The sequence below is a fragment of the Porites lutea genome, chromosome 2, assembly GCF_958299795.1.
Source record: "Porites lutea chromosome 2, jaPorLute2.1, whole genome shotgun sequence".
NCBI classification, from domain to species: domain Eukaryota; kingdom Metazoa; phylum Cnidaria; class Anthozoa; order Scleractinia; family Poritidae; genus Porites; species Porites lutea.
The window spans coordinates 51,772,396-51,797,080 of NC_133202.1; the positions used below are offsets into that span (position 1 = coordinate 51,772,396).

At 37.7% G+C, this 24,685-nt stretch overlaps 2 protein-coding genes and 1 non-coding gene across 3 annotated transcripts in view; 2 read left to right on the forward strand and 1 right to left on the reverse strand.

Moving 5' to 3' along the window:
* The first annotated feature begins 182 nt into the window (after positions 1–182).
* Positions 183–264, forward strand: Trnas-gcu (transfer RNA serine (anticodon GCU)). Its single transcript has one exon. It is a non-coding gene; the product is annotated as a tRNA-Ser (tRNA).
* A 3,615-nt stretch (positions 265–3,879) lies between these two features.
* Positions 3,880–10,154, reverse strand: LOC140928984 (uncharacterized). The gene is made up of 5 exons (XM_073378797.1): positions 9,953–10,154; positions 7,298–7,517; positions 6,458–6,805; positions 5,104–5,404; positions 3,880–4,441 (listed from the first exon to the last, which is right to left on the reverse strand). The coding sequence occupies exons 1-5, from the start codon at positions 10,130–10,132 to the stop codon at positions 4,096–4,098; spliced, it is 1,395 nt and encodes a 464-aa protein (XP_073234898.1). The 5' UTR covers positions 10,133–10,154; the 3' UTR covers positions 3,880–4,095.
* Positions 10,155–10,371: 217 nt separating this feature from the next.
* The window catches only part of LOC140928985 (vacuolar protein sorting-associated protein 18 homolog), a 31,683-nt gene continuing 17,369 nt past the window's right edge, over positions 10,372–24,685 (forward strand). The window contains exons 1-13 of the mRNA XM_073378798.1: positions 10,372–10,505; positions 10,728–10,801; positions 11,832–11,941; positions 13,621–13,769; positions 14,890–14,974; positions 15,575–15,648; positions 17,651–17,769; positions 18,190–18,275; positions 20,251–20,349; positions 21,135–21,216; positions 21,745–21,831; positions 23,079–23,139; positions 23,684–23,784. Coding sequence (XP_073234899.1) covers positions 10,422–10,505; positions 10,728–10,801; positions 11,832–11,941; positions 13,621–13,769; positions 14,890–14,974; positions 15,575–15,648; positions 17,651–17,769; positions 18,190–18,275; positions 20,251–20,349; positions 21,135–21,216; positions 21,745–21,831; positions 23,079–23,139; positions 23,684–23,784 — 1,211 coding nt within the window. The 5' untranslated portion in view covers positions 10,372–10,421. The remainder of the gene's footprint in view (positions 10,506–10,727; positions 10,802–11,831; positions 11,942–13,620; positions 13,770–14,889; positions 14,975–15,574; positions 15,649–17,650; positions 17,770–18,189; positions 18,276–20,250; positions 20,350–21,134; positions 21,217–21,744; positions 21,832–23,078; positions 23,140–23,683; positions 23,785–24,685) is intronic.

The window sequence follows — 24,685 nt, forward strand, 5'->3', positions numbered from 1 at the left end:
AGTTTCGTTGAACCTTATTCCTCCCTTGAATGTATTAGATCGCGCGGCGAAGCCATAAGCCAGAGCTTGTCATCGACCTCCATCGGAAATCGGTCAGCTCTGCAGGCTATTAAAGCACATTTGGATTTTTTTCCCACTGATTTTTCATTATTTCCATTTCTTTGCGAGTTATGGTAGGTCACGACGAGGTGGCCGAGTGGTTAAGGCGTTGGACTGCTAATCCAATGTGCTCTGCACGCGTGGGTTCGAATCCCATCCTCGTCGAAATTTTTAGCAAAATTTAAAACTGAGTCCAATGGTTCAAGAACTGAAAAATGACACATAACAGTACTCAGTCTCAATTCAAGGTCAAGAAAGGGTAAAGAAAGGAAGGATCCTCTCTTTAGAAACCCAAGTGGGGCGGGAGCAGGGGTTACCGATCTGTTTCTTTTTCATCTACAATCAATCAATCAATCAATCAATCATTTATTTATTTTAACACGTTACGTCAAAGAGCTAAAAAACTCGTTCAAAATACGAACGTGTATAATTAAAATCTATAATCATTACAGCTATATAATATTATTCAATTTTAAAAACAACTCAACAAATAAATACGAGGTGCTAAGGCTGCTAAGAACTTAGAAATATTTTGAGTGAATAATAAAACAATTACTGAATACAGCTTTTGTATGATATGAAGAATTGTTCAGATTTCGGAGGCTGTTATCCACATCGGCCTTCGGTCTCTCAGTCTTCATATCATTTTTCACACCGCCCACAGGCAGCCCAAGCTCAAAATGAGAGTTTAATCATTAATACATGTGGTTTCATTTGCGTAATTCTTAAAATGGCCGTGAATATAAAAGATTTGTATGGGAATTCAGGTAAAAGATTCAAGTAGATAAGTTGAAAGTTTTGCTGCTCTGCGTGAAAAGTTGTTTACCGGCCGCTGCACAAGATGGCGTTGGGCTCGGATAAGAAAAAAATCGATTGGCTTTTAAATGGTATTTCTACTGCTGATTTTCAAATTAACGTTACAGGGGCACCCAAGGTCAATTTTCGGAAAATATCTGTTCGGAAGACGATTTGAGATCTAGATTTTTCGGAACATTTGTTGTAGAATTTCTTGCTTGCCTGCCTCTCCTAGGATTTTCGAACATCTAAAAAATGGTATAATTGCCCATTTTTAACAGATTTTTACCCTAAAAAGGTCACCTAGAATTTTCGGGAGCCTTTTCTCTGGCTGAAATTTTCGAAAAGGTAAGTTTTGATCCCTATAATTTTCGGATCACTAGACTTTCAGCTAGGAAATCCGAACAGATGAAAAATTTGTAGGGGATAAAAATATGCCCATATCTACCGTTTAAATACTAAAATAAGTTTAACAATGCTATGTTTAAGTGGTTTTGAACTATATTCTCGTTGGGTGCCCCTGACGTTAGTTTGTTTCAGCTTGTCCAGTCTTTTATTTCGCTATCAAATTGCTTTTGTTAGTTGCTTTTTTTTTTGTTTTTATTCTTTCGCTTTTTTTATGTGTCGGTGTGTTCGATCTCGACGTGCATTTGTATTTTTAAAAAAATTGAATGTAAACAGCGTAAGCTCTCTAGATGAGTCAGGCTCTTTGAGCAAACGTTGACATAAATATTGTTTATAAACAAAACTGAGATAAAAAAACGTTAGAATTTTCAATAAGATACAGGTTACGTTATTTAGTTTACTTGAAAGCAAAGACAAGTAAAGTAAATAAGCTGTATTTTACCTGAATTGTCATACAAATCCTTTATATTCACGGCGATTTTAAGGATTACGCAATATGAAACCACATGTATGATGATTAAACTCTCTCGTACTGAGCTTGGGCTGCCTGTGCACCGCCATGGCGCGAAGGGTTGGTTTCTAAAGAGGGGATTGTGACCGATTGTGGGGTATGTGTGGTTCAGGGCGGAGCTGAAGAATTTTTGGCTCTAGATTTTTGCGAGTTTCCGTCACGGTGTTGCCTTGTTGATGAGAGAGACCACAGGACCGGGTTGTTCAAAGCAGGGTTAAGATAACCCTGGGTTAGTGCAAAATTTCAATTCAGAGTATGAAAGCTTAAAAAGCAAATTCAATATTATTGTTTTTGCCTACAATCTGATGATTGGATGCTCTCAAAAGGGTCGAGAAAATTATCTGGGAAAATGCTTTTGAACAAAAGACAAAGAATCCCAGGTTAAAATTTAACCCCGAGTCAGCGCTAATCGGCCTTCGAACAACTGGGTCCAGATTGCCAAGTTTTGACTGCTGTAATGATTGGCGGGAGTAAAATGATGAACCATGCACTTGTTCCGATGTATCTATGTAATTTTTTCAGTATATATCTCGAAGACTTTTACGGAAACGGTGGCCAAATATTCGCCTATGTACAACTTTTTACATAGCGTATATAGCTGATTCAACTAATTATTCTTGTTTCTGAAGTTACCATGTTCCATCGAAATGTAAGGTCCTAGACTAGGGGAGCTTAACATTAACAAATATGGATAAACGGGTATTCCGATAAGAAACTTCAGAAACTATGAGTGGTCATTTAAGTCGAGACATTTTTTACTCTTTATCATAGCCAGCATTCTGTATTCCAGGCATTCGGATTGCGAAGGGCGGGGCGAAGTCAGAGAGCGGTACACCTCTAGCTGTTTTTCCTGCTCACATCTCTTTGCGAAATCCCCACAATCTGAACGCGTATAACAGGGTTAAGGCTTCGTAACTTGCAATTTTTTTCCGGCGAGCAAACAAGTAGCGGCAAACTGAAAACGAAGGCGTGTGCGCATCGAACAAGCGGCGAAGCGTTTCTCGCTGTCCCCGCCCCTCGCCGATCGCTCGCACTCTTCCAGGGTTCGTCCCCTTTCTTGAACAAAAAATTTAAGGACTTTTCAAGGACACATTTCCCTTTTTTCACAGACTCCATTCAGTGCAAAAAAGAGCCTTGACTCTATGTCTTTTTTATTTCTTCCACAGCATGTGTAATTTTATCGCGAAGGTCTTTCTGTGTTTGCTCCTTTTTCTTTGGAGTTCTATTTTGCATCGAAATTCAAGGACTTTCCAGCACCGACTGCAATTTTCAAGGACTTTCAAGGTGCGTGCGAACCCTACTCTTCCCTACATTGCCCTTCCCCAACCAAACCACCAGTTAGGTAGTCTAATTTTTAGACTCTCTATGGTTACATTTTAGAGAGGGTCTTTCTCTAACAAGGTCACATTTAAAAACTGGATTGTTAAAGTAAATGGGCTGATAAGCAAACCAATTGTACCAATCTAAAATTGGCGATTGAACAAACCTGGACCTTTTGTACTAGCCTTACACAATAGAGACTTTTAGACGAGTACGACTACGAGAACGAGATTTCTCAATACTTTAAGTCATGTTACAGTAGGACGCGCGCGTGAATCAGAGTCGCTTTGGCGGGAAAAAGTGAGAGCTGTCGTCATTTCACTACGAGTTTTAGGGAGAATGTCGCAGTAGCGCAAAGAAGTACAAAAAGTAAAACGAAGCTTTCCGGGATTTTTTTTTTATCCCTTGTTGAAGGAGTTCCTACCCTGGGTACCAAAAGGTTTTTCTCGCGTGTGGTGAGAATCTTCGGTGCTGGCCGAAGGCCGACACATCTTCGGCCATAGGCCGAAGCCACGAGCGGGCCACTATAAAGACTTGACAGAAACCGGAAACCGCGCTAGAAAAGTCTCTGGCACCCAGGGTAAGGAGTTCCAGAAAGAAATACAAAATTGATTGCAGTGCCGAGCGGTGGAGGTAAATTTACCGTTTTTTCTTTGTGTTCCTTTAACTTTGCACCAGTACAAAAGTGACTTTTATTATGTTATATATTCATGCAGGCTGTGGTAATCGTTTTTGAAGAAAAAAGGAAGTTGAGGAAAGATTACGACTACTGCGTTTAATATTCCTAAAAAAGCCGAAGTTCCTTAAATGAGCAACGCATTGAAATTGAACAAGCATGGCGCTCTTTCAAGTAACGGTAACTACTAACTAGTCGTGTAGACCACAGCCTCTGTAAATGGGCTAGTTAGTTCTGTCACGGAGGAAATGGAAAATAGGACTAAAGTCCCGAAAAAGGCCACAAGGTTCTAATCACGAGAAAGTGTTCTTTCTAAGCTCTCTACGTACTCCAGGTGAATGTGTAGAAACCTTCTCGCTGATTCGGCCAATCTTTTAAGAATTCGATCAAAATCAACTCTTCGTCCTGTTTTAAGAAAGAGTTTGACCATTTTCCTAAGTGCTTGAATCGCTTGCGCGGTAACTTCGTTGTTTGACTTTTGCAAAGGCGCTCCTCGCAGAATAGAGATAAAGTTCGAGTCCAGAAGCTTGATAATCCATTGGTTCTCATCGAGCCAAGTTTTTAACTTTTCAAGTCCTTCAAAATTCAACTTGAGAGTTTTGAAGTGAGATTCGTTTCCTGTCTGGATGTATGCACTGAGAATGAGAAAAACACGCTGTTGTTAGTAATGAGCCGATCAAACTGACAAACAATACCAATCTCGTCCGCAAGGCTTCTCCCTTAAAAAAAAGGGGGGGGGGGGGGTTGAGGGTCACGTGTAGTACGTAAATATTGCTGAGAATCTAATTTTTGCAAACCGGCCGGTTTTGCGCTGACAGCAGGCAGTTAAAATAAAGCCGCCCCTCCCGTTTTAAATGGAAAATCCGTGAGAACGAGGACCCTAGCATCGTGCAACGCTTTGCTGCACTAAAATGTTGAAATGCAGGTTCACTTCATGGTAGTTACAACTGTGAATTGTGTCGCGGAACAACTGCGAAACAAGTAGCAAAAAAAAATTCCAAATGTAAAAGAGTTGTGTTACGCGAGGCAAATAACCACCCGGTAGATCTTCTTGAACGTGATAGAAGATTTATGTAAAGAATCGGAACGCTTTGAATGACTTAAAGCACCTGCTTTAAGTCACCAAACCTTGCCCAAAGTTATCTCAAATTTTATAGCACGCGTAGCTAGTATCAAGGTCAAGCGTTTAACGAAACTGTCAGTGGAAAGGTCTTAGTCATCTGCAAAAACAGAGTCAGAGAAAGAAAAAATAATTACCATATTGCTAAAAACCTATAATAAACATGTCAAACATTACCTATAGGATGGATGAGCTTTTACTACAGGACAATCTCGGAAAGTCTTCCTTACTTCAGTACCATTTTCATTCTGCCACCTCCACACACGTTTAACTCTTTCTAAGTATTCTTTCGCAACATCTAGAAATTCCTCAGCTTGAATGAATCGCTGGTGCGCCGTTGGCGAAAGTTTTTCATAAACCAGAAGAACACATTCAGGGATGTCTTTAGTAAGCTCTGCTATGTCGAGCCCCTGTTCAAGCTGCGTCGCAAACTCGATGTAACTTTCCAGTTGTTTTATACCACTCTTGTGAAGATAGCCTAGAAAATATATGAATAATTATTTTTATATGAGCTTCTTTGACAAGGGAGTTGATCAAAACATTGTCCAACTCTAAAGAATATGAAAGTATGTTGATACAAGAGCCATCCCATTTTGGCTATTTTTTGATAACAGTATTATTACAAAAAGAAAGAAAACAGACATCATCAATACCCATTGAATCATAAAAATTATATGAACACAGACAAAAGAAATTTGTTTTAGGCACTTCACAGAGGCATATTAGAGTTGTTCACGAGCGGTTCCAACTTACAACTCAAACTTTGAATTGGAGACTTACTGTGTTTTGAATATAAAGTGGTCACTTTTTAAGTAACCATATTAAAAATATGGGAGGTGGTTGCACATAAAGAATCGACTGGTCACCTGCAAAGTACACATTATTTAAACAGTTCTCTTTGTCCCAAGGATACTTAAGTTCATGTAATTTATGAGAAAGATGTCTGTTTTTTTTTATGGTTAGTGACAAAGGCGGCTCAGAAGAAAAAAAAATGACACCTAACTTTTTGCCTCTGGTGTCTGCATTAATCTTTGGTGATAGCCAGCGAGTAGCGAAAAAACGCATTTTTCACCAATTCCTTTTCTTTGGACTGGTTTTTAGAAAATTAGCATATGATTGGCTAAAAAATGAGTTTTGCAACCAAAGGGGCATATTTCGCACATGCACAAAGGTTTTTTTGCGAATGAGGGCTGGTTAGCTTTTTAGGGAAGGGACAAACTTAATGTTCAAAGAGTAATAGGAAAACCCAAAATTGGAAGTGGATTTTTCTCCAAAATGTTACTTTTTTGTGAGTGTAGCTCTGTTAGGATTGGTCAGAATATCGAAAACGAGGTACATGTATCAGTCAAAGGATCTATCTTTGCTTAAGTTGTTGCTTCACAACTTATTAGCTTAAACAGAAAGCTTAATGGGTCCAGGAAAGAAAATATGCATCGTTCATTCATATGGAACGAAAACGACCAAAGCAGTCATCAAAGGGTTAAAGAGATTTCACTGTATTAAATATAGAAAATAAATGTTGTATTACTACCTTCAATATAATCCTGCCCAATTTTGTGAGGACTCTGATAACTCAAAAACTCGCCAGACCCTTCCTTTTGCTTGGAAAGAATATTTTTCAGGCTTCGATGTTCATTCTGGAATTTATTAAATGCCCTTTTCCGTTGGTTCCTAGATGCCTTTGGAAATGTTTTGTGTATTTGTTTCTGACTTCGCATGCATCGTTTGAGAGCTACTTCATGGAATCTTTGCCTACTTTGGTGTTTACACAAAGCTGCTTCTAGTCCATCTGTCCAGCTGTAATATCGTTCCAGCCTGACGATTTCTCTGGACTTACTAGACTGTAGCTGATAATTAGTCAAGTCCTCTTCAGTGAGACCTTGAGACAAATAACAAAAAAAAAATAAATCAGTTAGGATATGGATAATACAACAACAAAGAGTGCACTGCTATAGCCCTCACTGAAAATGCAAGAGAAAACTTAATCATACATGTACATGAATTTTAAGGCCGTCATAACTTTAACTGAAATAATACTTTTAATTTCAGATACCTGTTTGGTTTTTTTATAAATGCATTAGACCATTAAAAAACAAAAAATAAAAATAAAAAGTCAATATTCTTAGGGATGTTGGGAGAAGACTTAAAGAGCTTGCAAATCACTAATCATTCCAAAATCTCTCATGGTATTCCTACCTATTGAAAGCAGCTCAACAAGCTAAACATGACCTATTTAATACTGATACTTTCTATGGCCCTCTTAGTGTTTCTACTGACTTGGCTGGACAGCATTTGCCAATAAAATTATTTTGAGCTTCAAAATCAGATTTGAGAGGCAGAGAAATAATATAAATCTTAACTCGAATCCTACCCCATGTTTTCTTTGTTCTCCCAGCTGGCAAGTTTCGAAATCCAGGGAGAGGTGGTTTAGTACTGAGAGCACTCCAATAATACAGCCAGTCAGGTAGGTATCCACTGAAGGTACTGTAGTCTGTGTCTTCAAGTATGATACGTGATTTATACAATAGCTGATACAAAATATAGAAGGATGGGAAGGAACCTTTGACTGTCAAATCAGCATCAAAATCAATCTAAAAAAATATTCAGGGAAAAGAACTCATTAACAGCTTATCTGTACTTTTGGAAACTCACAAAAAAATTTACATCAAAATGCATTATGTACAATGTATATCTTTTTTAGTTACAATGTATGAAGAGACAGGAATTTGAAGGATTTTTTGATTACTAAACTCATCACAAAAAGATATATGTTGTACTTCATTAGCATACATTACCATGCCAAAAAAAAAAGAAAAAAAAAATTACCTGAGATAAGAAATTAACTACAACATATATACTAAACTTTTTAAAATTATTATTTAAAATTGAAGGTACCTTTGACCAATTGAAGGTCATTACCATTAAAATATTGCCTTAGACCAGAAATCATAGTGAGGGAAAGAGGCAAAAACGAGGTAAAACAGCTTGTCAAGTGGTGGACTAGCAAGGGAGAAAGAGCGCCCTTTCCCCTCCCCAGACTCCTGCTCAACTTGCTTTGCTTGCCAATATTTTTGCCTCTTTGCCCCACTGCAGAGCCTGGTCCCAGGCTATAAAATAGTGAGTGCAGGCTCTGTGAAAGATGAAACAGGCTTTTATGATGAATGAAAGGAGGAAAACAAGAGTCTACAGAGAAAAGAGAGAGGGTGCAATAAAATATTGTTTCCATTCTGAAACAACGTAATTACTCAAAGTTAGGCCAGAGAAGCACAATCTCAGGGAATCCTAATATGTTTTGCCTACTAAGGGATTACAGCTTGTAATCTGACTATTAAGTAGAACTCGGAGGAAATGAAAGCTTAAGACTTCGGTAAGAATAATGGCTTTCTTAACATTTGAACTCAAATGAAGAAAGTGTGTTTAAAAAACTATCCTAGTCAACTAAATTATTTTATTAAATGCTGTAATTTTGTTCATCAAAATAAAGTACAGGAAACCAGCAAATGAGTTTAATATTGTAAAGGAAGTTTTCTGGTTTCACAGCCTAAATGGACAAACATTGTGCTTCTGATCTTCCCTATAAGCTACCTGCTCCTATTCTAAAAATTTTTCAGCAGTGATCATGACTTTCCTCTAAAAGGTACCTTAAATTCACGTACTTGGGTTTTGGGAATTAAATTATGGTTCAAGTTTATTTGTTTGCATCTCTAAGAGGAATAAAATATTCAAAAACATCAAATAAGCTGGCGCTGGCTATTTATATATTAGGTGATACATCAATAACAGTTCAGTTGAGTAACACATTGTGTACTTCATTTTTTGGCTTCATTATCCAAAATGCCCCTAAAAGGTCGAAACACATAAAGGGTAAAGCATCACATACAAGCCAAGTGGGCCATCAGACAGGAGCTTTTTTAATTTGGTTGCCATGGTGTGAAGTGATTCACCATTTATTTAGGTCCTATAGGCATTTCTATTTATTTTCCATACATTTTTCAAAATGAACCTTTATTATATTAATAAGCAATTACCTTAAGAAACAGAAAGTTATTATTACCTTGAGAAACAGAAATGTGAACAAAAAATGTATCATATGTTAAATTATGTATTGTATAAAAATAGTTCAATTCCCTCCATGGATGGGATGCTACTCCATCGTAGGTTTAACCCCAGCAGTAGGTTGAGGGCCATTTTGGGACGGGCCATTTTTAGAATGGGAGCAGGTAGGGAAGATCAAAAGCACAATGTTTGTCCATTTAGGCTGTGAAAATGTCTAAGGACACAATGCAAAGGCAAGGCTCGAACGTGACCCTCCTGATCCGAAGTTCAAGGTTGTAACTGCTCAGCACTGCCCCTCCTCCCACCCTCTTCACAGAAAAGGCAGTAACATGGCAACACTGCCGTATTATCCACAAACTTTGCTCTGTTAAAATACTGGTATGTCAGTGGGCATCCCATCCTACATGTATTTCTAGGGAGCCTTTCCTTGTCCCTGGAAACCACCTATAGTTCAACACTATACTAACATTCATTTAAGGCATGTGCCCTCTATACAAGGCTTGCTGCATAGGTTAAGCAAATCCTTGAGCCACTCATAAATTCATTATACATCGTAACATTCCACATCATGCGACCCATAAAATAAGTGGTCATCATCGGATCGAGGAGCTGGCCATAATAAAGGTGGGAAACCATATCAAGAAAGGATTATCTTTGATCTTTCATCTCGTACTATATCATGAATTACTTTTAAAACTATCTTCAGATATAAATAACATATACATTTTTTATAGGAAAAAGAATGTTTCAGATGGAACCACAAACAAAAGCAGGCATTTGCCAGCTGCATAAACTGGCAAAGAAAAAGTGTACCCGCTGTCTACAATCAAGCGAACTTAAAGATAAAGTGCTGGGCTTACTAATTTTTCTGAGAAGAACGGAATAAAATGAGTTGAACATCGAGGGAAAGCAAGAAAGGCACTGAAACTTCCTCGAGCATCGACTCACAGGAAACCGGAAAAGGGCTTACCTTGCAAAGATGTTTCCAGAGGGAATTACAATTCTGACATAAATCTCTCAGTCGACGATTGCATTCACTTACGTTCAGCAAAGACTTTGCTGGAAGATACGACAATATTATATAAAGAACCTCCGCGCTTAGGCTAGACAACAGATCTTTTGGAAAGTAATCACTGTAGAAGGATGCCATCTTGTGCCGAGCGAGTGTTTACTTTGAGAGCCTCGGTTTCGCGCCCATGCACGTCTCTGAAAGCAATAACCTTACTAGGGTACCCAAGGAAAGTACTTTTATAACTTTTAAAACAACAAATTTAGCTTTAAATACTGCAATAAGGCTATGAATTTGATTCCTAGCAATTAAATTAGCTTAGTGCTGCACTTTTTCCAGATGAAGCCAAAGTAAAAAAGTTTTTTAAACGAAATAGATAAATTTCCTTCCCTCCCCTCCCAGAAGAATTCGAAGAGCGCTCTACATCAACATGGCGTCCATTCTCGATCAGTACTTACAAGCATCGGCGGGGGAAAATTTAAATCCTTTCCTTGGACCAGATGTAACAGAACCGGTCAGTGTAACTCGTATCTTCCTTATTTTAAATCATGGAACACCACTTTCCCAATTTTTCTATTTCTACGCTATTGCTTGCTATCCCAATGTATCCCAACTGTCCCATAACTTTCATTTTGCAATTCGCATTCTCGACAGTACTGTAGGTGTTCTTTTAATATTGTGAAGAATAATTTAATAATAAGTTTTTCTTCTGTGAAACTGGTCAAAAATAAAACAGATCTTAACTGGATATGTCGACGTAAGAAGCGAGGACGAAGTGCCCATTTTCCGGCGCCAAAAAATCAACTTCAGGTAAACCGATAACCTACAACTAACAGGCCATTTCCGAGTTTCCAAACACTCTTACTTTCAAAACTAGGCTAAATGCACAGCTTTTCTTCCTAAAATTATTTGCATGAGAAAAAAGATGCATTTGCATATCAATGGATTCACAATTAGCCTCACTTTGAATCTAAGGCTTGGGCCAACTCAGAAATGGCCTTATGTAAAATTTTCATGTTGTATTTTGATAAGCCATATACAGTCTGTTACATTAAGAGACTGAGTCAAGTTTGAATCAAAAGAATGATATAAAGTGACTGCAGTATTATGGTCCAGTTAAAATTAGGGACAGGGGGTGTGGGTGGGGTGGTATGTATGTCTCCAGGCTGAATTTCAAACATAGTTGTTATTTTATTTGTGTTTTACAGGTAGGCTATGTCCCTGTCGGTATTTAACCCATCTTTATGTCATTTGTTTATCTAGTCTTCTGTTGCTGTTTAAAGGCCAAGTCACTTGTCGGGATTTAACCCTAGAAAAGAGCCTTTGACCTTCTGAATTCTTCTTCAGAAATTAAGGGTGGTTCATTGAGTGGATTCATGAAAAAATGGTCTATAGACTAGGTCCACAAAGGTGGTCCATAGACCAGAGATCCCTATTTTGAATGAATGAAGGAATGAATGAATGAATGAATGAATGAAGTTTATCTATCGTCGATGATGTGGGGAGTGCAGCTGGTTGCCCAGTCTCCCAAGCTAGGGGCTCATGTATAAAATTTTCGACTAAACACTCTTATTAATTTGATTTTTCCCTGAGAATTAAGTATTTATTATGAAGACACTTTGATACCATGCACATGTAGACTGCACCCCACCACTATATATCCACTCCCCATTCAAAGTTTTCGGAAATTGACCATGCATACATGTATATTAACATTTATTTTTTGCTTTATGTTTTTGAAAGAAATTAAATCAGGTGTTAGATTACACCAATGTTGGAGGTTAGGGCCATAATGTTATTATTAAGGATGATTACTTATATTCTTTGTTCACACACACAGGCCTCCAAGTAACATTGTAGATGTCGCAGTGAGTAACAACATAGTAGCCATAGCTCTGAACAACAATGAGTTAATGAGGCTAGATTTGTCCAACCCAAGCGAAATAGATCGTAAGTATACAGAGAGAATGTTGTTAACTGGATATAACTCTATTTCCTCTAATGAGTGTCTGTGCTCTGATAAGCAGCAGAGTTCAGAGTTCAAAGTAATGGCTGGTCAATGAGCAGTTTCTGGCCAGAATGGCAACTTAAGCGGCTAAAAACTTCACTTGTCAGGCATGTTGCCTGGTCATACTTGCTCTCATTCATGAACAAACAGCCAAATCCTCCCCTCTGTTTAAATCATTGATCATTTTGTTTCTCTATTGTTACGAAAAATTGTATTGCGTGACTAGTGAGACTTTCTAGAAGGTTCGCGAGAGTTCGTAGTTTGTTTATTTTAGGATCTTGTGTAAGTGTTTCTAAAAGCGGTATATTTTGTAATCTTTCTATAATTAGACTATTAATTTTAGAAAGTTCTAGAATGTTATTGTAAACCTATATAAGTAGGCCAGCCCGAGTTAAGTTTTAACTAGTTTTCACAAGCGAAGAGAGTTTGACGTCGGTCGTGTTTAGTCAAGTGTGACGAAGGCAGTGTTTATCCAAGTTGGCGGAGGCCGTGTAAGTTTATCAAGTTAATTGAAGTTGGCGGAGGCCGTGTAAGTTATCGAGTTACGTGCTGTTGTGGAGTTTTACTTCGTGGAAACTACGTTCATTCTTGGAATAAATCTTCTTGTTGCTGTTCCGACAACCCTGCGTTCAGTTTAGTTTGCAAGCTACCCGTCCTCTAAAAGATTACCCGCGTAACATCTATAAAAATACAATCACATTCACAAATAGAAAATTACACAAGGATTAGTCAACTTTTTTCCCAATATTTTGACCTGTCAGCAAAAATTTCTTTAGCCAGTCATCGTGTCCGGCCACCGTCCAAAAATAAAATTATTTTGAGCACTGGAGGTGCAGGGACCAAGCAGTTAACTCCTCAAACTTCAGATGTGGGTTCAAGCCCTGTCTTGTTGTTTCCTCAGACAAGAAACTATGCTCCATTTCTTTCAATATCTCTCCTTATGCCCAGTCAGGGTTCATACAGGTCATGGAAAACCTGGAAAGTCATAAAATTTAAGAATTTCATTTTTTAGGCTTTGAAAGTCATGGAATATAATTTTTGGTCCTGTTTCTGTATCATGTGTTTTTGTGAATTTTGCAAGATTTCGCAGATTTACCTGAATTTTGCAGCTCTGCGACTACACTAAAATCATATCAGAAGCCCTGCAAAAAGTATGATCCTTGCCAGTTGTAAAATTGGTTTGCAACATACTCTAAAGGGGAACTTTGTAATTCAGTGTTATTGGTATTACATCTGAATAATTATTTGAATTAGATCAGATCTGTGTACAGCTGTAGTCAGTAATTTTTGAACCTATGAACTGTCTATGTAACTAAGACAAGATGGGCCCATTACCATCTAATCTTGCCTCCTTGAGTGGCCAATTTGAACATAACCTGCGTCGCAGATGTAAATTTAACCTCAGTTAGCAACATCTGTGAAACAGCGCCGACGGCAATGTCTTTTGTAACAGGCCAATCATGGTACGTACTCAAATCCTGGTACACAGGTGAGGGACCAGAACAAGGATTTTGGCACTGTTTCACAGAACCAGTCATAGTACATGTATGTGTAATAAAAAACAGGTCTAAAGGAGCTACAAGTCAAAAAAAGGCTTTGTCTTTCACATCTCTCCTCCTAGGTGTTGACATTACCAAGAGAGTGGATGATTCAATTCATCGCATCTTTTTGGACCCCACTGCAAGGCATCTCATTGTCTGTATGAAATCTCAAGAATCTTTCTATCTAGCGAGAAATTCCAAAAAACCCAAACCATTGGCAAAGATGAAGGTATGGGATCAGTGATACCACCGGATAGTTATAAAAAGTTCATGTTTTATCAACTCTTAAAACATTTTGCAATACAACCAGCTTGCGAGTAGAGCCTCCTTTTGTCTTCTTGATCAAGAAGGAGGAAAGGAAGCTGTGCCTGAATTGCGTCAAACTGTCCCCAATGTTCCCCTTATCAGGCGATAACTGGTCAAATTTACTGCCTGAAGCAACACTTCTTACCGCCTGCAACCGCTTGAAGGTTTACTAAAATTAAAACATACGCAAGTTTGGTATCTGATCCAATTCTCACAAGGAAATTAATGAATAAAATTATTATGGAAAAGTACTAAAGTATGCACAGCTTTTCTTTTTATGGGCCACACATTTTGGAAAGAGAACATTGAAGACAGAGTAAAATTATTGGAATCAAACGTTTTATGTTATTATTTTAAGATAACAATGGCCAATTTGGGTAAAGTAGGTCTTAACAATTGACTATTTTCCAATTGCCCATAATACACTCTGTTTGCCCCCCAAATTTTGCATAACTTATTGTCTTAAAATGCTCTTGGGAAAATGCAATACTCCCAGGAGCATTTAAAAACAATGGTTTATGCAGAATTTGGGGGGCAAACAGAGTGTATTATGGGCAATTGGAAAATAGAGAATGAGGGAATGATGTTTCAGAGAACTTAGCTCCTAAATAATTTCCAAGCAAGGGTGGGCCATGTCCCTCCCTCCACTACTCCCTCCCCTCAAGGAAAGTGCTCAACAAAGATCTTACTCAATTCATGCAGTCTTTGTTGAGTACGCCAAAATGGAGCAAGCATAAGAAATACTCTGCTGGCAGGGTGCAAAACAATGTGAGCAAAACACTTGTTGGTAATAATTAATAGGCCTGTTGCAGTAGTTGGTCTTATGACCAACAACATAAAAACTTGCAAATAGAAAGAGCAAGAGTTAAAATTAGTGTCATAAGGCTAATTTTCAAGGGCCAGTGTATCTCAATGGAGAGATTGTCTGACCCCATCCATTTTCCTTTGTTTGTCATTATTTCAGTGACTAATTCCTGGGGATGATGCTATCCAGGGTTTGCTGATGCCTAATATACACCCTGTTTTTCCTTTAATTAATACAGGGACATCTTATCAATGCCATTGCATGGAATAAGGCTAAATTAACTGAGAGTTCTACCCAAACAATCCTTCTTGGGACTTCTAAAGGTTTGTTATAAATCAGATTGCAATCATGATTCAACCTTCTCCTCAGTACAGTCATGTACCATCTTTGTTTTCCAGAGGTGATAATAGTGCATAGAGGCTCTTAGATTCTGAATTCATTTAAAAATTAATGAATAATTTATAGCACAGTTCTAACAAAATAATAGAAACTTACGTCAACATTTTTAAAAACAATCTCACTTGGGCATACAGGCCCCATATGGTAATAGGGACCACTTTCTGTTATGTTTTAAATGGTGCAGTATCTTAATTATTAAACTATATAATAAATTTTCTTTTCAAAAGGCGTACACAAAATTTGACAGTTTTCTTGCTGTATGCAACTGTCTTACTTCCTGTATCTTATGCTAGTTGCCTCTAAACAGGCCTGTTGTCTTGGAAACCCTGAACAACATGTAAGGCAGAAGTATATAACCTCCAGGGTTATATTCTTCTGTGTAAGGTCATTTGTATATAACAAACAAACAAAACAAAACAAACAACAAAACTAATTGATCCTTAAGACTTACTTGACTACAATATTAATATTATTTGACCTTGTAATATTCTCAAGATACATGCTTGTTAATACACTTTTCACAGGCCTGATATTTCAGACAGAGATAGAACCAGAGGAAAAGTTTTTTCAGGGTGGTCTGGAAAAGTTTTGGAAACAGGTGGGATTTCTCAGCAGTAAATTCTTTCCACTTCGTAAAGTCAAGAAGTATAATGACTTGTATAATAACTGTTTTTATTTTTATTTTTTATTTTTCTCTTTGTGTCATTACAATGTAAAACAACTATTAAAATATTATAATGACATTAACCATGTAAGCTCAAATTAAAAACATTATAATTTATTTGTCATCTTTTCTAAACTAGGTTTCCAACTCTGTGAGTCCCTGTCCCTGTATGTTCTTTAACATAAAATGAATTACAATATGAATTTAATTCAGTTATGGCTGTAAGCAAACAAATTAACTTTGAATGTTAAGAAAACTAAGTACATGCTCAAGGAGTCAATTTAATTTATCCCAAATAAATAACTACTGCACAGTCAAGGTCAATAATACACCAGGGTCCGAAATTGCGCCTTCCTGGTCGCCAATGCGACTAAAAATGTAGTCCTGGCAACCAGAAGTTCAAAGCTGGTCGCCAGCTAGCGACTTGTAAAGCTGGTTGTTATTGTGGACTTTAACGTTCGGAGAAACTGATTAAGAATTGAAACCTCGAAGCTATTTGCAAACAGGTGTCTTCCTTTTTGTCCTGCTGATATTTTTTAATTAAAAGTGAAACGAATCTTCCTGTAATAATACCTCCACAACAGCTACGATCAATACGAGTTGAACGTTTCCGAGCCGCCATGTTGTTTTCAGCTGAAATACGGTAAGTATGTTACGTACTTTGTGGACTGGTACGAGTAATGTGGCACAGTCGTAATGTGGCACAGTCGTGGCCTGGTCGGCCTGGTATGACATGGCGGCTTGACTCGTGTTTACGTTTCTTGATAGTTATCGGAAGAAAATAGAGTTTTGACATGATCAGTGCAGTCATGGGCAGACAGCTTTCTGTTCCTACGTTCTAGGTCAGATAGCTTTATATCTCCAAAAAGTAATTTATGGAAAAAATAAGACTTCACTCGTACACGTATGGTTGCTTTCTGGTATTGGGAGCGAAAGTAGTGCAATTTTTGAGCATAAAAACGTCCATACCATGCATTTTTTATTCGTGTTTAAACTTTTATTGAAAAAAAGGGAGGGGGGATTTTTGGCGACCACAATTTGCCCTCTGGCGACCAAAAATTTATACTTGATTGCCAGTTGGCGCCAGTATTAAAAAGTTAATTTCGGACCCTGTACACCGTTAGAAAGAGTACTTAATCATAAATCTCGTGGAGTTCAAATTGTCATGAATCTCTGAACTGGTGCCCACACATTAATACCATTTCAAAGAAAATATCTGCTGGTCTTGCTATCTTAAAGTGTGTAAGTCCTATAAATACCCTTTGATACTAGCTAGAATGAATGTTTACTATATTACAATGCACTGGTAATCCCATATTTTAATTACTGTAGTGTTGTATGGGGTAATGTCAAACAAACTTCAAAAGATACAGAATATTAACCCTTTAAGCCCCAGTATCCACATACAAATTCTCCAAACTGGTCTCCATACATTTCCTTTAAGAATTAGTTGAGAGAATTTAATAAAACATCACGGCATTTTCTCTTTCGTGATCATTTTTTATATTCTCAATGTATGGACATTGTTAGGAGAAAATTGCTGTTGGTCACTACTGGGACTTAAAGGGTTAAGGCTGCTAGAACTCTTACCTTTTCTAACTGTGAGGTTTGCTTAAATGTTTTGTTGGATGAGCTTGGCTGGCTAAGGTTGGAAAAAAATTCATTTCGTGGGAGAGATATATTATTTCAATACACCATGAACCATTGTAACTATAGTATTTTTAACTTTATAGTCAAGTAGTTCCTTAGGGTATTTTAGTTAAATTTTACACACGATTCCCAGGAAGACCATGTAAAAGTGATACAATTTCGTGTATAAAATAACAATTGATGATGATGATGATGGTGATGAGGATGATGATGATGATGATGATGTGTTTGGTAAATGACTGATGAATGGTTCCACCTGTGTGTTGTTTCATGTTTTAACTTGCAGTTGTATGATGTTAACTCAAGTGGGGACCCAGAGGAATCAATTTATGGCATAATGTTTGAGAAATTCCCTGTGTCTCCAAAATCTGATAGAAAATATTTCATCATGGTTTCTACACTCAGGTACATGTATAAAGTTTCTTTAAAGGTTACTACTATATACAACAATGTACGTATATCATCAGGCATGGGTGAAATAACGCATTGTTTAATAGTGTTACCTAGTTGTAGCAACCTGTGGTCTTTTTTGATTACCTAAGAATGGACTATTGTCTATGTGATTGTTATTTTAAAGAGCTTCATAAAATTACTTGTTACTATATTTGTACTATATGCAATGCAGCAATAATCCTTGGGGTCCAACTCCCCCCTCCGCTTTCTCCTAGAGCCGTGGTGGGGGTATCAATTTGCTTGCCCCGGGCAGTTTTTGGACCAAAGGAAAAATGACTTTAAATTCAACGCTTATGCCCTAGGCTCTTCTTTGTTTCTATTTTACTAAAGTTCTTTGATAATAGTCAGTATGTCTTCCTTGTTTTGCTCCAGTCGCATGTATCAGTTTATTGGTGATGCATCAGGTACAGATTTACTGGACTTTCAGCCATTGTTCATAGAGTATGAAAACAATCCAGGTATGTGATTTTCCCTCCCTTCCTCCCTGACTTCCTTCCTTCCTTCCTTCCTTCCTTCCTTCTTTCCATCCCTCCTACCCCTGGTGGGAGGAACTCAACAAACCTTTATACAGGGAGGCTCCACCCAGAGGTCCCTTCCCTTACCCTTTTATATACTATTTTTTTTACGAAAAAGGTACCCCTTTTGTATACCTTCTATTGACTAAAGAGGCTCTTTTCATGTAGCTAATTTAGAACTTCACATCCCTTTCAACCGCTTTAAACACAGTATCTTTGAAATTTCACAGCCATAAAAATGCATCTATTATCCCATTTGGGCCTAATTTTACTGACAGACCAAAATGACAGATTTCCCTAATTAAGCAATAGACCACACTTTCTATGGGTTTACCGGCGTGATAACCCACGCGGGATGTTGGGAGAACACGAGAAAAGCCTTCGGCTCGTGATTTACAAGCTTTTCTCGTGTTCTCCCAACATCCCGCGTGGGTTATCACGCCGGTAAACCCATAGAAAGTGTGGTCTATTGCTTTTATAAAATAACTTTTAATAAACTTTTAGGCAAAAAATATGATTTTAGTACCGTGATCAAGTCATGTCTTCTCTCTAAAGTCATCATAAGCCAATCACGACTCACGATTTAATAGCGCTAAACTTTCTCAAAACTCAGTTCAGTCAAACAACAAACAGCAGCACTTCAAAACACGAGTTTTTGCACTCATTACATGATAACTTATGAAAGCTGTTTTACAGGAAAAGTCAACACATATTCATGCGAACGTACAATGAAAGAATACGTTCATGGTTTGTTTACTACAGAAGTAGAAATTGATTGAACATCAGACTGTACGCAGCTGTATTTTGTTGAGTCGATCCGTAAGAATTTCGTGCTTACAGAGGAAACTGGCAGCTATTGTAATGGAGGACTTCATTCACTTTTTACAAGCCGCAGTGGTTTAAGATCTGTTTCCTGGACTTTATTATGATCAAGAAATGCTGCGGTAACGACGTGGCTGCATTTGCGAAGTTGTCGCATGTAACTTTATATGCACGTACAGCGACCGATGGAAATATGTCAGTGGTGGAGAAAGGTTTCTTTGCCGTAGCCACATATTGGCGTTAATATTTGTCGATTTGTGAAGTCAGGTGGTGTGAGGTAGGTCATGGCATCGATATCATCGAATAATTTGTGCAAATGTTGGAAAAAACTAGCCCGAAACTCTGACATCTTTCATCATCGTTGGCAGCTTGTTTACAACCTCCAGCGGCCGATTTTGTACCATATCTTGATCAGAGATCTCTTTTTGAAACAATTTCTTTGATTAAGGAATTTAATTTTGAAATGAAATAAATCAAGAATGCTAAAACTATCCGTTTTGTTGCTGGTTGGCACGTGGTTAAGTTTTCCTAGAGACTTTCTACACCAGCAATTCACACAGTTGTTGTCTTTCTCTGCGATTTGGCATCGTCGTGAAATGTAAACTGCTTTCCAGCTTTGTACTTTATAACTTCTGAAGCTATGGCAGTAGCGAATTGTAATGCTCAGTAATAAAATATGGAAACCAACTATTTTAATATTAAGAAGGACTGGGTAAGTAACTTGTTATATTTTTTTAGCCTAATTTCTAAAATCGTTGTTTGCAGATCAATAGTCGGTTTTGTTTATGGCTTGTGGTCCGGATGCCTTTTTCTATGGGTTTACCGGTATAATAAACCATAGGTTTTTGACCAATCAGATCACGCGTACTATCTCAGTTATTTTATAAACTGTCATATACTTCAATGAGTGAAATCCCTACCCTTTCATATACATGTACCTGTACCTGAAAAAGGGCAGAGCCTCCCTTAATAGGCTCTTACAGGGAGAACCCCCCCCCCCCCCTTAAGGCTTCAGACTTCCTACATTCCTCCATCCCTTCCTTCCTTCTTACCTTTCTTCCTTATTGGAGTCTTCGTTTGAACTTTTTTTTGACAGCACCCTTCCTTCAGATGCCTGGTCATTTGGAAGCCAGCGAGTTAGTGTTATTTTATCCTAAAGTAAGAGGTCTACCAAGAACATTTGCATGGCTCACAGGTCAGTCATGTGTATCTACATTAGCAGTTATCAGTAGTCCTCTCATTTCTCTGACATTCCAAGCGAATATCATGGTTTTTGTGCCCTAATATCATGGGTGACAAATTACACCTTGAGTTTGGCCCAAAATTTCAGCGTTTATACTACTACATGAGAAATTTCTGCAATTTGATTGGCTTAGAGCATTGGTATTTCAGCTTAATTTGAAATTCCTACTTGTGAAAATTACAAAACCTTTGCAGGTAGTAGTATGAACAATACATGTAATAGCCTGATTCGTATGTGATATATTTTGGCATAAATACCACTCGTAATATTTCAAAATGGTCTCAAATTTTGAAATATAACTTGTGGTATTTGTGCCAAATATCACTACAAATCATTCTATTACCTATACTAATTTGAAATTTCACTTGATTATTGCCACGGCAATGTTCTGTAAGTGTCAGTGCCAAGATGGTGGCAGAGTTTTAAAATGATATTCATGAATGAAGAGGTCAGGGCATTAAAAGATGCTTTAGAAAACCTAAACACACGACAGAGCACATCAAGAAGGATTCTATAAGGTATTTCATAAAAAAATTCTGAACTTAATCCAAAATTTTAGCTTTAAAGTTTTCATTGTGTGGAGTTGTCCATCGATAATCAGTTTGGATGGACGATGTCGTTGAACGTAGAAGCCATTTTAAACCATTTTTCATGTTTAACTACAAAATGTTTATCCTTCCATTTACATGTATAAATTAGTTATGTATTTTTCTTCTACCTCTGATTTTAACATATAGGTAGTGGAGTATACTTTGGACACTTAGATTTCAATCCTCAAGATTCATCTGATAACATTACAACAGAAACAAAACTCCTTCAGTATCCTTTCAAGTCACAAGAATTCTTGAATATTAATTTTTAGCTAGAGTATAGTGGTCTCTACAGTCTTTAACTGTTTCATTATCCAGACAGAATGCCTGTGTTTTTTATTTCTGGTTTTGACTTGAGTATGTTGTGAAAAACACCTAGCAATACAGTGCTGTTTACTCATATAGATAGACTCTTCATGATGTATTTCATTAGGTTCAAAAATGCTCTTTCAACGAAAGGCCTTAAGAGATCTCCCTTGTGTAAGGGCTGGGGCAGAACTTGTTCACCATTGTATTTTAGTGTAAATCTATCATACTTACTGAGTGGTCTGGAAGACATATGGCTAGTGCCTCTAGAATTGGTTTCATTCAGTTTTTTTCAAGGAAATGGAAATGACCACTATGTAGGCTTGGTATAAAATACACCTTTAAGCTGAAAAAAATCAATCTGAACATTTTCAGCTTTACAAGCCAAGTGTTGTTCAAACTCCTACAACAGTGTTTTACAGAAGTTTTTTTCTTATAACTGAATTTCAAGATATAAATTATCTGGTGGAATGGAGGCTCTCCCTCCACTATCTGTTGGCCTTACTGGTTTCCATGCTCTTATGCTCTACAAAAACAGGTAATTGCAACCATGCACTCATGGTATGTGACCTGGTCAAAGAGATATGAGGGCTGTCACTAAAATTTCTAAAAACTGCTGGGGGTCATGCTCATAATCGCCCAGTGATTTTGTTACAAATAGTTATGTTGAGTCCCGGGACTCAACTTGTGAAAAATCATGAGTCCCAGTTCAAAAGACAATAGGGCCATTTATACGAGGAAAAATAAGACGCGTCTTACATAAGACGCGTCTTAAATAAGACGCGAATTGTATGTACCATTTATACGAGCATGTCTTATCTAATAAGACGCGTCTTAGCTAAGCCGCGTCTTATTTTAGACGAAATGTGCCGTTTATACGGAAAGTTCGCGTCTTATTTAAGACGCGTCTTATGTAAGACGCGTCTTATTTTTACTCGTATAAATGGCCCTAATATATGAGTCCTAAATTGAAAATGCTCGGGCCTTTATGTAACCAGGCAGTTAATCTGAAGACAGGCTCCAAAACGCTGCGGTACAGTTTACTGAAATTAAAATATAGTCCTTCTATTTGAAGCACAAAAAAGACTGAAATAAATATGCATCATTCAAAAACATCTGCAATAACAGCCACAGAAATCACATGAACTGGATAGTCCACGAAAACATCTTCAGATCGATCATCGATCTTTGCGTTTTACGGGACACATGCCATGAATTATTTTGAGTCTTTGGGGATTTTTATGCATCAGGGACGCAGGATGAGGAGGTAACAAAATCACTGAAAGCCATGGGAAATCCCCAGCCCCAGCCCTTGGTGACAGCCCTGCCTATAGCTTACAGCTGTAGTAACTGGAAGGTCATGGCCTTACTGAGTTCCTGCTCAGGTGCTTGGATTGTTATTCTGAGCTTTTCTTTTATGTTCTTAATATCTATGTGCGATTGAAACATTACACAAAGTATCAAGACTTCAATTCTTACACATTTTTTATACTACTGCTTTTAAGATAAACTCTTGGAGACTTTGAACTTGCATGCATTTTATTGGTTCATACGATGGCAGTGCAGTTGCAGATATAATGAAGAACAACAATTTTGTTAAACTTGACTGATGCCATGTATTATCCTTTCCTATTACCGGCCAAAGAAAGAATTTTGTCCACAGATTTAAAAGTTAGAGTAACAAATATATAAAACTCTCCATAACATGCTGTAAGAGTAAAAGAGTAAAGAAATCTTGGCACTATTTCATTATTATTCTTTTTGTGCCGTAATTGAATTTTATAGATTTGAGGCAGTGTCGCTTCTTAGTGAACAAGCTGTGTTTGAAGATCAACTTCCACCTCGGGTTTGTATAAAATTCCTTGTTATAAAATTTTTCATTGTAATAGGTACAAATGTTATATCACCAGAAACTCAGACGAGGTAGAATCGTTTTGTTCAATGCTCATCCCTATTTATTTTTACAAGCACCGTAATTATTTAAACAATAAAAGAAGAAAGCAATAAACCAATTCAACTTCTTAAGTGTGCAAGAGTGTTAGATAACAGATCACTGTAATTTGGTATCTAAAGTAGACAGTTTGCAACATAAAAGCACATTTTAGATAGTTATTATACCTGCCTTCGCAAATTCCTACATATCAGAGTTTTTCTGAATGGGGTATTGTAACAAGTCACTTAACGAATGTTCGGCAAACTCGTCAATTTTTAAATTAATTGTCTCACTCAGGACCTGTGGCATTTAAGTCTATAACACTTTTGAGCATAGAAATCATTCAAGAATATGTTTCACGTTCATGCATCTTGAAAAAATACTAAAACTAAATCAAGGGGAAATAATTTCACTCGCTCTTATAGATCAATATGTAACTTGCATCTTTTCTTTGTAGTATGGTGCTATGAGAGGCCTCTGCATTGACTCTGTAAAGAAAACTGTTTGGATATTTTCAGATTCAGCTATTTTTCAGTACCATGTTACCAGAGAAAGCAGGTTTGTAAATTCACTAGGAATATTGTCTTAACTGGTGTTGTATTATTACGGTGCAATCAATGGTAAGTGGCCTTGCCTAACTGACTACTTACTCCTCCCCTAAGTCAGCATTAACACTTACCGGTACTTCTCACTTAGGGCAAAATTGTGACTTAGGGGAGGGTAGGTGGTCAGTTACCTAGATTACTTAGCCCCAGACTGTTCACAGTCCCCTATATTTCCGTAAGATTGTGGAGGTCGGGCGGCCATCTTGGGTGCATGTCAAATCTACTTGGGGGGCGGTAGACGGTTTGGGAAGAAGCGAGAAAATTATTTTTCTATTTTCTCGCCTACCTCCGCCAACCCTATAAACCCCGACGCCCGTCCCCTCGATACATATCAAACCAAGATGGCCGACCGTACCGGTGAGCGCTTGATCCTGACGATCTTACGAGAAAATAGTGGACTGTGAACAGCCTAAATGAACCCTTTCTTGAAAACTCAAATTAGTCTGAGAATACAGTAGCCTGCGAAAACACCCGTTTCTCCTCGCTCTGCGTAGCTGGGGACGTTTCGCGCGGAGGAACGTCTGCGACTTAGCGGCAGAAATTCCATACTGATGACGCAAATCAATGTTTACATAATAAATCCGTTAGTCATGGGGTTCCAAATATAAATTTGTCCAATTTTTTGTGTTTTCTGGTCGATTTTGGTAAAGTGTTGTGTTCATCTGCCACAGAGCTCCAGCAAAACTCTAATACTTCTTCTAGAGAAGACTATATTCCACAAATATTGATTGTTTTGTTAGAGATTCTTCACATTTACAGTTGACCTCTGTGGCCTTTTGTCTTTTGTCTGTCAAGACTGTCATTCTTAAACAATAGCTAAAACATTGTAACTACTCCGTCGACCAATCAGCGCT